At 41.2% G+C, this 12,064-nt stretch overlaps 1 protein-coding gene across 1 annotated transcript in view; it reads right to left on the bottom strand.

The window, feature by feature from the left end:
- LOC112256388 (protein diaphanous homolog 2) overlaps nt 1-12,064 on the bottom strand; it is a 629,309-nt gene that overhangs the window by 68,210 nt on the left and 549,035 nt on the right. The window contains 1 exon segment of the mRNA XM_024429614.2: nt 11,872-12,007. Coding sequence (XP_024285382.2) covers nt 11,872-12,007 — 136 coding nt within the window.

Raw genomic sequence — 12,064 nt, 5'->3', positions numbered from 1 at the left:
CAGTTCTGTTCAGTAAGCAGCTTTGAATAAAGATGAACGCTATATGACCATATTATCAGCGCTGGCATAATCAACCATTTTTTTGGTAGTATTATTATTATTTTTTAGGAACTCAGTCGGGGTCTTACACCAGGTGCAGTTTTGAAATGTGATTGTTACTCAGCAGTTTTTCTCTTATGTAAGTCAATGACATTCATTCAATTAGCCATGTCAACAATTTTTTTTTATGGATTGGTAGTTAGTCTAGCCAGCTATCTAAACTTGTAGTAATCATGAATACCGACCAGGCACGCACGGCACGTGCCCAGGGGCCCTGACATCCAGGGGTCACCCATTGATTTTGTTAGTCATTCTCACTCGAATATGAGTGATGGCAAAATGTGTAGAATTGCAGAAAATTAGCTTTCAAACAGCAAAGATGTCACTCCACCTTCCCCATGGCAGAATGGGTAGAATTGAGTGGCATTTGCTATAAAACTGCAATTTTTTTCTCTTTGCCCCATTGCCAAATGAGAATAATTGCATTAAATTGCCAATTTTTTGCTCCAGCCCATGGATTGTTTTGAATTGCAGAAAATGTATTTGATTTATTTTACGCTTATTTTACCATAGTATAGTATGGTAATAGTTACAGAGGAGAGGAGATGAATGGGCCAATTGGAAGCCAATTAATGAATGAGCCAATTAAAACTTGTTTTAAAACCGCAACATTTTCTCTTCACCTGATTGCAAAATGTGTAGGATTGCAGGAAATTAACTTTAAAACCCCCAAAATGTCTCTTCGTCATTAAGAGTTGGCCAACCAAATCTCACTTAGGGTCCCCAAAAGGCTAGGGCATATTATACCATTATAGTTCCTGCATCCAGTAGCTCACAGTAGACGAGGACGACAGTGTGAGCAGTGCTAAGAGGTCCGTCCAGTGGTCTAGGGGAGTTTGCGAGACAGGGGGACTCTCAAGCATACGAATTAAATCTGTACAACTTCCATACCAGTCTGCCATCCATCCAGAACACATCTCCCTGTCATCAGTCTCTCTCAAAGTGGCACACTTAACACTTTTCCTCTGCCTTCCATTTCGCCCAGATGAGGTATCATCTTCTCTGACTCCCAATCCCGTTTTTTTTGCAGCCGGCCGTCTTGGTGGCGGGTAAACAGATTTGACAATGCAATTTGGATGGGCTTTGTAGTGAGTATAATTATGTTTGATTGACTGTAAAGTGACTCCAGACGTCCAGATCGTGAAGTCTCTTGAATTGATCTGGGAGACGTCGGGCAGACCACCCATGACTGCATGAGGAAATGTAAGGATTGAATGAGATTCAACTTAATGAGATTGAACGTTTTTTTTCTTCCTAAGGGAGGCGGCTTCATACGTTTAGGCAAGGAAGGAGGATTGGAGGGAAAATGTCACCAATGAGGAATCATAGACACACACACACACACTGATGTATTGTATCTTCTCATTTAGATCTGCCTTCCTGACCTGAGGGAAAAGCAGACCAGATTTAAAGTGGTTAGACACTTCAAGAACCACTCCTAGTTAGGCCTCTCTCTCCACACATAGACCACCTTTTTTTTTTTATGTAAAAATACTATTTGATACAACAGACGCCGACATAAAAAACTCCCAGAGAGGAGAATAAGAGAGAGGGGTAACAATAATTGGTGATGAAAAAATGATCGTTGGATAATCGAAGGGTTTCCAAGATCTTCACAACGTGGATGGCACATTGTCCGAAAAATGATTTTGATAAAAATGCATCGAAAACTATGTCTGGGTAGACAGACAGATGGTGTGCATCCCAATTACACTCTATTCCCTATATAGAGAATAGGGTACCATTTGGGACGCAGAAACAGTCACTGACAGTCACTGACAGTCACTGACAGTCACTGACAGTCACTGACAGTCACTGACAGTCACTGACAGTCACACACACACACACACACACACACACACACACACACACACACACACACACACACACACACACACACTGCATCAGCGCCTTGGGGCACAGTCAGATCCTCCAAGATGATACGAACGCAATCTAATATGGCGTTATTTATTAGAGTTGATGGACTACAGCAGATAAACCCGATGAAGCCCAATGCCCTTGTTGCACCTTCCAAGGTAATGACAAAAATCTCAAATTCACAATGGCTACACCCTAAATGGAACTCTACTCCCTATACAGCGCACTATTTTTTACCAGAGCCCTATGGGGGAATAGGGTGCCATTTGGGATGCAGGCAATGCCGTCCACCACGTGCAGGAGGAATTTTCCCGAGCGCTCATTTGGTTTGCTTCCTACCAGCGCCTGTGCCCCGGATCCCTGCGGCATTGAAATGTAACGTAGCGTTATTTAAAAGAGGATGCTGCCATGCTGACAGCCGGCGTAAATAACACATGCAAAAGTGACAGGTCAGCAGTGGCCATCGTATGCAGATGTGGTGGTCGAGGATCCTTTCTACACACATCGCCAATGAGGAATAACACACGTACACGTACACACACCACCGAGACATACACACACACACACACACAGACACACAAAAGCCATCAAGATAATCTGAAAAGAAAATTAGCTCATGGAATAAACATGCAGAAGTGGGAATGTCAGGGCCCGACACAAAACATCCTAATCATGTCGATGAATCTGTCCTTACTCACCAGCATCTGTATCAAACATGAAGATCAATATTATCCCACTAATACTAGACTCATTTAAAAGCTAAGCTAAAGGAATACTGTGATGTCTGTTCCAATATGCACACTAGCCTACTGCTTACAGTAGTGTGAGTCAATGCATTGGGTACACAATTCTGAGTGGAATTTTATTGGAGCAAAACCACAGTCTCTGCAAAAACACTCCTTTTCCCCATAGGTCTCATCTTCCAGCTGTAATATATACTATATCTCTAAGATCATCCTGTGAAAATGTTGTCCCCTGCCCTTTTATACAGAGAATAACATTATGGGGACATTGTGCGACCACGAGGACACAACCTTTTCTCAGCGTCAGCCTCCTGTCATCGCCTCTCTATAATCACCTGCCTGACAAAGTCCCCACGCAGGTACACACACACACACACACACACACACACACACACACACACACACACACACACACACACACGCACACACACGCATGCACACGCACAGGTGCACACACACACCTCCCCCACACACACAGGCACGCTCTCTCCGGCCCATACGTGTGCTGGCTGTCACTGTCAAACACCACCATCAATCTCCATCCCCTTCATACTGCCCCTGTCACCCCAGTTACCGTCGGCCCCAGGCAACGGCAAAAACCTCTCAGGCTCCCCCGAGCATGGCATGCATTGCGCACACATTTCTGATGGAGATCGGCATAAATGCCAATCTGCATTTAAGATGCCACAAGCCTGACCTTGTTAGCTAGGTATAGAAATTGAGAATGACATGGTTGAGGTACAATGCTGTATTGTAAAATGTGGATACACAGGATGTATACATTGATAAAAATGCCTACCAAAGCCACTGGTGGTTCTTTGCTGTCTTTTCCATACCCTTCTATTGTAATACCCGCTTGCTGTAGCGTGTACTTTGTGTGAAAAGCGTGACACCCACTAGTTTTTTTCCCTTCGTTTTTCAAGGAGATATGTAGTCTCTTCAAGTTGCAAAGCCGACAGGGAGAATGCATGAATAGGTGTTAGAGGCCATCATTGTCAACGCTGTTCTCTCTCTGAAAGCCATAAGGCATGCCAACCTTATTCTAATAGGCCTGGTGAACTGGGCAAGAGTAGTAGATCATCAGCCAAATGGATGCTTTTTAAACGGTTGCACTCAGTCACTCTTGAAGAGTGCCTTTTAATAATAAAAGGTGCAAGACAAATTAAAAGCTAATTATATAATTGGCTTTATTGATAACCTGTGAAAAGACCTCCTTATTTTCACACTTATTTAGTCCATGACAATATGTTAAGGCTGTGTCTGCACCAGTTAGAGAGATTAGGAAGATTGCTACCTTGTTTTTAGTAATAGTCTCAGAGCAATTTTAATGAAATGGTGTGCTTTTATTACAAGGCGAGCAGTCGTTCATCTTATTTTGAACTCTGAATCAGTGGTTTGATTCGACATAACTTGAGTTTTCACACAGTAAACATTGATGTCAGTGAATAGCCTACACCAACTTAGCTAAAGGCCAAAGCCTCCGTCTCGATTGTTGATAATATTCCCCCATAGCAGAGAATTGTATGAAACTGAATTCTGTCAGTGCCTGCAAGCTGCTGGAAAAATGGATTGGAGTGGATCTGCAGATTTTAATTCGCACTGTGAAGAATGATCACATGCAGGTAAAAGTGAATTAGGAAAAAAGCATCTGTGAGCCTCCAACTATATGAGTACTTTATAAGATTGCTGGAATAGTTTGGGAACTATTGGTTTTGTAATTTACACATATTCCAAAAAGAATACAAGTATTACAACAGGTAAACGGGTTAACAATTACTGTGTGTTAGGAAGCTAGGCACAAATGGGTCTATGTAATACAGGACACAATGCACAGCCATTGTTATCGTAGCAAGTCGCAACCAGACAGCTTTTCAGCTCAGAATCTTAAATTCAATAATTCACCTCATACGTCTTCAAAATGATGTACTGTTTATCTATTTACCAACAATAAAGCTATCAATGCCCCTTGTCATAATACTATATAGGCTCTAAAAAACAGACCAAACCAAACAGGTGAACGAAAACATCAAATTAACTTAGTATTTATTTTAATGAATAATTTTTAATGATAGAGTGTGTTGTGATTCATGTGAAATGCACTTTAAATACACTTGACTTGACTTTGTATTTACCGTGTTGTTCTAACTTACCTGGATAATTACTATAAGAAATGTTCAAAGGACTTTTTAACTTGTTGTTGAATTGTTCCAATGTGTCCCCCTATGCCATGTCACATTGTGCTCAAATCAGTGTAATACTTGCTTTCAGGCCCCATTCAGACCTAAGTGGATTTGACTGTGGGAACGCTGTCCACGTGCGGGCAGCGACACTGACTGAGATCTGGGCACTGACCCTGTCTGATGCCAGCCGGGCATGGGTGGCACCAGTGCCCACTTGTCCACCCCCCTACTCCCTCTGATGGCTGAAACATCAATGACGTCAACTTGTAAACTAAGGATGTTTTCCCCCATTAGAATGTCAAGTCCAGTCTTTCCTATAGTTATCCCTCCCTCCCTGTCCCGGCTGTCGACACACTCTCTGTGACATTGTTTCATATCTGCAAGCATAATAAATACCCTGTTGGGATGAAATATCTCATTAGAGACGGAAGGATTAGGGTGGATTTAGGCGGTATTTTACAGCAGCGTTGGCTCGCCTGTTCACTTGTAGCCGAGGTAAAGCAATTTGGGTTAATACTGAACATCTGGTCAGTCCAAGAGAATATGGTAATCCACTTAGGGGAAATTAAAACAAATGGAGAGAAGTACGTAATGATTTCATAAGCAATTTCCCATATTAGTATTTCCAATACTTCACAACGAAAACTGATTTAGCCTGACCCTTGTCAAGGGCATCAATAACAGGCGTTCAAGGAAGTGCTCGCTGACTGAAAAGAGTACATTCTCAAGTTTCACTCCTGGGCAATGGAGAGGACTTTTTTGTGTGCCATTTCCTAAAAGCATTTGTCCATCAGCCCCTCCCCCCCACCCGACCACCACCACCCAACGCCATCCTCTTAAAGCTAAATGAATTAAATTCTCATTAAATATGCATTTCATTGTTAATCATTTGCATGTGAAGCGGATTAGTTATCAATTTGCTAAATGACTTAAAATCTATCTCTTTACCAAAATAGCCCCTTGAAATTGCATTAAACACCATAGTATGATCCATCAAAGAGACCTCACACGTTGGAATGAATTAATGCATGAAACTGTAGAAAAGTCACATTTAAATGCACAGGTAACTAACAAAATAAAGGAAACACTTGAGTAAATGAGGAATACAACGTCTATTGAAAGCAGGTGCATGCACACATCTGTTGTTCCTGAGTTAATTAAGCCATTAACATTCCATCATGCTTAAGGTCATGTATAAAAATGCCCAGTTTCCCAATATTATGGCTACCATGGCTATAATAAGATATCTCATTGTCTTTGAAAGAGGGGTCTCAAAGGAGCATAGGATATGTGTGTGTGTGTCATTCACTAGATCTCAACCCAACTGAACACTTACGGGAGATTCTGGAGCAGAGCCTGAAACGGCGTTTTCCACCACCACCAACAAAACACTAAATTACGGAATTTCTCATGAAAAAATTAGTGCATCCCTCCAATAGCGTTCAGACACTTGTCGAATCTAGGAGCATTGAAGCTGTTCTGGCGGCTCAGGTTAGCCCAACACCCTATTAAGACACTATATGTTGGTGTTTCTTTTATTTTGGTTGTTACCTGTATGTCATTCCACGAAAATATTGGACATACGTTTTGTCCCAGCTGGCTGTGAGAAGATATTTGGATACACCGAAGGTGATGATAGTGTACATTTGTTATAAATGTATTATATTGAAGCAAGCATTGTAACCAGAGATACATATATTCTGGGATAGGGGAGCCTAGTTGTGAAGGGGGGCTGAACTTCCAGATTCAGACTCAGTTTCATTTCTCCTCATTAGGAAATGTGACTGTGAACAAGATTTGGGTCTTGAAGGCGTGCTTTGATATGGATGTCTCTTGTGTCTGGAAGTAGTCTAGACTAGCTAGCAAGCTAGCCAACTTCTTTCACCAATTAGCTTCAGCCGGCCAGTGTGCGACTGTGGCAAAGTTAGTTTAACTTGGATAACCAGCCTCTAGGCGCTAGTTAGGGACCATCATTAAATTAGACGATGTAAATGGGACAGTGGTCTCATTAAAAGCTCATTTAATTTCTACAATTTATAGTTGGATAGAGGTTAAGTCATTGAAATTTGGAGCTACTGATATTTTAAAATATTGTCTCATGTACATTTACTGATGGTCCATAACTAGCCCTATAGGGATTTTGAATGTCAAACCAAATTGACCATGGGAATTCTGATTGGTTCACGTGCAGCTGCGCCCCGAATTGATTACTTGGGTGCTGCAGGTTATGGGCAACTCATGGAAAACTGTTACGTTACCCTTCATTCCACTCCATTTTTTCCCCTAATTATCTCGCAAATCTCCTTTTTGGATGAGACTGACTTGATGACAAACATGATCCTATTTACACTTTAGACACTCAATTTAGACACTCATAAATTTTTCTGACTAATATCGATGCCACATAGGCCGTTTTGTACCAGAGAAGTTGTTTATTGCCTTCAGTTGGTCTTTGCATTAATTTACAAGAAAATGTATGTTACATCAAGCCAAGAGATCTATTTTTGACCGACCGCCTTGATTGGGTCTTATGTAGCAAAATTTGAAATTGTGTTTTTTACATTGGATAAAAACAGATACACAGAGCTACAAAATGGTATATCATACACTGCATTTGAGGAACAATGGGAAAGTAATTATGCTTTGAAAGTTGATCAACTTGTAACCTCACTTTTGAGAAAATTACCATAGAACATTTTGGTACCTACTGGAGAGCTCTTCTTTGTCTGTACCCATTCATAATCATTCACACCCTCTTAAGCTTTAGCCCCCACCCAAACTCTGACCATTGTACTCACCCTAGCAGAGGTGGTTAGGCTGTTTTCATGTTATCTAGAGCGTTGGTGACTGTAACTGTGCTGCTGGCAACAATTTAATTACGCTTTTGTGCCAAAGTTTACTGACACTGGCCATATTCAACGTGTGTTGAGCGTTCGTAAATTCATCAGTTATTCTGCACTCTGGTACACTCAGACGAGAGTACCCCGAAATCGAAGTAGATGGACAGACTGAATTTAAGAACACACCCAAAATGGTTACTTGCATAGTGGCGTCTTTTGTTAAGACATGTAGCTAGCCAGCTAAACAATGAACCATAATCCCAACTCATGACGATACTACCCTGGTTTACTCTGAAACCATATACTTCCTTATCTTTCTATGAAAATGTTTTAAGGCATCCAACGCACTAAGTCCAGTAAACTGTTGATGCCTAATGGTGATTAGTGTGTCTAGTGAGGCTATCGAGGAGCCTCTCACACCCAAAGCTGTCATTTGTAGGAGAAGAAGGCTGATACTCTCTAGCAGGGTAGAATACAATAATAATGGATACAATGGAAAAAATACTAGATAGACTGACATCTGTGTTCTGAACAGAGCACTAAATAGAAAACCTAACCTTGTACCCCATTTTAAGCTGAATTACAGCAAGTTCACCATTCGCGGGCCCATTTAGACAGGATAAGAAAATAAAAAATCATCCAACTGTCATTCCCCTTCCAGTTCTTCACAAAAAGGACCTAGTTAGGGTACAGAATGTGCCGGAAAAAACGATCTAAGAGGGACGAGTCGACTTTGATTTAATCGTATTGGCTTATTGGTTTCAGAACCACCAACCGCCTACGATATCAAGCTGCTAGGTATCGTCGTCCTTGAAACATGAAAGGCTCGGGATTCAGAATTACAACGTCTGGATGATCAGACACTAAGTCGAGAGAGACCAGGAGTCTGGGTAACGGGGATGGAAGAGTATCTATGCTATCTCCTAGGCTCCAGGCTACCTGTCCGTGTCCTTGTCATGTTTTCTTAATTCCCCAACGTATTATGTCTTCCGACTGAAACAGATATCAAAATCTGCTCGGGCAGAAATCTTTAATATCACACCTGTTTCCCTCTATCTGCTTAGAAATAGAGGGGGAGGGATAGGGAGAGGGATGGTGAGAGGAAGACCAAGAGAAACCAAGAGGAACACAGAGAGAGAGAGAGAGAGAGAGAGTGGGAATGAAAGTGAGAGAGTAGAGAGAGAGAGAGGCTTCCAAGGCATCTTCAGAAGACAGCGATTCTGGATTATTAAAAGTGAAGCTTTCAAAGAGGTCACCGTTTGAAATACTTGCATGCATCAATTATCTCACAGAGAGTAACAGCAGCAGTGTGTGATGGAGAGTGACTTGGAGCGGCTTGTCACATTGCTGAATGCGGCAGAGCTACAGAAAGGTCCTCGGCTAGCTGTGACATTTGAAACTGGTGGATTGTAAAAAATCTCAGTGTGTTTGTCAGAAAATAACAAAAAGAGACCACACTGACTGGTTCCCAGCCACCCAAAGGCCTCTAGGCACAACATTCTGCCTGTCTCAATGTCATCTCAGTAATAGGGAACTGAGATTCACGGATCTCTATTGCTATTTTGCCATGTCTGAATAACTGTTCTGTCTGAAATAATCAATAGCGTTTTCACCACCATTACTTTGTTTATGAGAAAGATAAAGGCAGTCGTTCAAAACGATAAACTACTGTATAAATGCCCTGGCTGGGACAAAGTCAAAATGTCCAAATCGAAACCAGGAAGTTGGCAAAAATAATTTCCTACAAATCTCTCTAAAACTTACTGTTAACTGTAATAAATTAAGTTTTAATGTTGTGAACATTTTTGCAATTATTTCACACTCATTTCTCTTACACGTCTATGGTTAAAAAAAAGTAATAATTTCAACTCCATTTTAGCCATCCAGGTTTGTTACAGCTGCAATATTGTAACTTTTTGGACGACCCGACTAAATGCACATAGAAATGTGAGTTATAAATCTGTCATTCTCATTGAAAGCAAGTCGAAGAAGGGCTATCTGTGCTATTTCCATGCCTAGCATTCTTAAGTTTAGTTTTTGTATCTTTTACTTTCAGTTTTGTACACCAGCTTCAAACAGCTAAAAAACTACATTTTTGGTTATTGTGAAGATACAGTATTTCACAGTGGTTAACATGGTGCAATGATTCTCTGCACTGCTTGTTTCATCACACACACTGAAATTAGACAACTATTTCTAATTTTTGAAACCAGGAAATGGCAGAGCGATTTCTGCCTTTTACACCTTGAAATGTTTTAATAGCAAAAAAAAGGGCGGTGTTATTCTGTGTGATGTGCCAGCCCTATTAACTGTCTGCTCTACAAAGCCAGTGGACCTGATATCCCATCTTTACATGTGACCTACATCCACCATGACACTGGAGGCCGACAGCCTGCTCTCTGCTTGTCACCCCGCAGAGCTGAACTGGGCTATACCCAACAGCCAACACAGTGACGAACACAGGGACATAATAGGGATTCACAATGGAACTGCTAGGCTTTGTTGTCACTGTCACTATTTCTATTGCTACTACTGCTACTATACTGACTACAACTACTATGGAGGACAACTATAAGTACTGTCTTCTAATACAGTACCTAGGTTCAAATATATGACTTTTAAGTAGCTATTTGAATATATACAAAGTCTAACACTGTAGTAATACTACTGTGACTATTAGCCTACTCCTATGACTAATATTAGATAATATTGATACATTGTTTGGAGTTTGGAGGATATTGGCACGGTTCGTCTCAAACAACACCGGCTTCTCGGCATTATCTCTTTTATATAACGGGTTACCAACATATTCAAATAATGATTGGCATATTTTAATTGAAAAAGTTATTTTGATTAATTTATTCATACTATTTCATCCTTCCACAAGATATAGTCCCCACACAAATCTAGGGTTCTATCGGTTCGGTTGCCAGAGACACGACCCAGTCGTTCAGTCTTTTTGTTCTGTATCTATGGATGCAACCCAGTCGTTCGTTCTAGCTAGCCAACTACGACTAACTATACAGTCGCGTCAAATAGTGCAGCCAGAATAACAACAGTAGCTGCATTGGCATTTGTTTAAGCTGTTTTTCTAGTGACATTTATTTGGATACATCCATAACAACGAGCTAATGAGGCACGATTTCGCCTGGCATAGAAAATGTAATATCTCGTCAGGACACAATCACTTCAAATTGAAGTTGGAAAGACGGCAAACTAGCTGCACTTCGTTTCGTTTGACCTTTTACATTTCTTTGTATATATCCATAAAAATTATGCCAGCTGATTCATGTTTTCGACTGGCTGAGAAACGCTGCTTATTTTCTCATCCCAACTCAAGACACATCCATTACTATGGGACGGCCAGATATCGAATTTGAATATTGAAATAATGTTGCAAACGTTATACAGAGACAGCAAGGTTTATAAGAAACTCTGCTGTTGAAAACTAAATGTTAGTTTAAAGGAAATGTCAGATAATGTCTAGATGCTTTTTATAGTGGAGATCAAGTTTATAAAATTGTCTGGCTGAGCTGATGAGACAGTGGATTGCGCAGTCAGATGGAACAGAGTAAATAGGCATTTCAAAGTCAGAGCTTTAGCCGGTGGTAACTTGTGGAATAGACACCGGCTGGAATGCGGTTTTAACGAATCAGCATTCAGGATTAGAACCACCCGTTGTATCATTATTAGCAATCATCATCAGAACGATATCAATAATACATATATGAATATTGAACAAAACATATGAATATGGATACTATACCAAACTGTTGTTCACTATTAAATAGAGACAGGATAAAACACATGCTAACATTAGGGTGTGTTTTTTGTAGATCTGAGCGTGCAAAGTGTGTGATTTCTTCTCAGTGATGAAGATGCCTCTCCTCCCCCCTGCAGAGTTCAGCTCAGTGTGAAGTACCATTCAGTGCTGCATCCCTTACTCAAGCTATGCACCCCTCAACACACCTCTCTCTCAGACACTCTCAAACACACACAAACACATAAACACACCAACACAGCTTCCCACCCATACACACAGACCCCTCCCCCCTCAACACACACACACACACACGCACGCACACACTCTCAAACTCTCTCTCTCTAGAAGTGACAGAAGAAGTGACGTACCTTTGTTCATGTCAATCAGCTGCTTCTTCTTTTGCTGGCGCTCCTGCTTCTCGCGCTCTGCTTTCTCCTTGGCCAGTCTGGCTCTCTTGATCTTCTCCTCCATCTCCCTCTTCTTGTGGTTCTCTTTCACCGCCTCCTGGAGAGGGAAAGGGAAGACACACACAGGCATGAGGATCCAGGCACACACACGCAG

Source organism: Oncorhynchus tshawytscha, linkage group LG08 (assembly GCF_018296145.1).
Source record: "Oncorhynchus tshawytscha isolate Ot180627B linkage group LG08, Otsh_v2.0, whole genome shotgun sequence".
NCBI classification, from domain to species: domain Eukaryota; kingdom Metazoa; phylum Chordata; class Actinopteri; order Salmoniformes; family Salmonidae; genus Oncorhynchus; species Oncorhynchus tshawytscha.
Note: the sequence above shows the minus strand (reverse complement) of the source record. Positions and strands in the feature narration are given on the sequence as shown.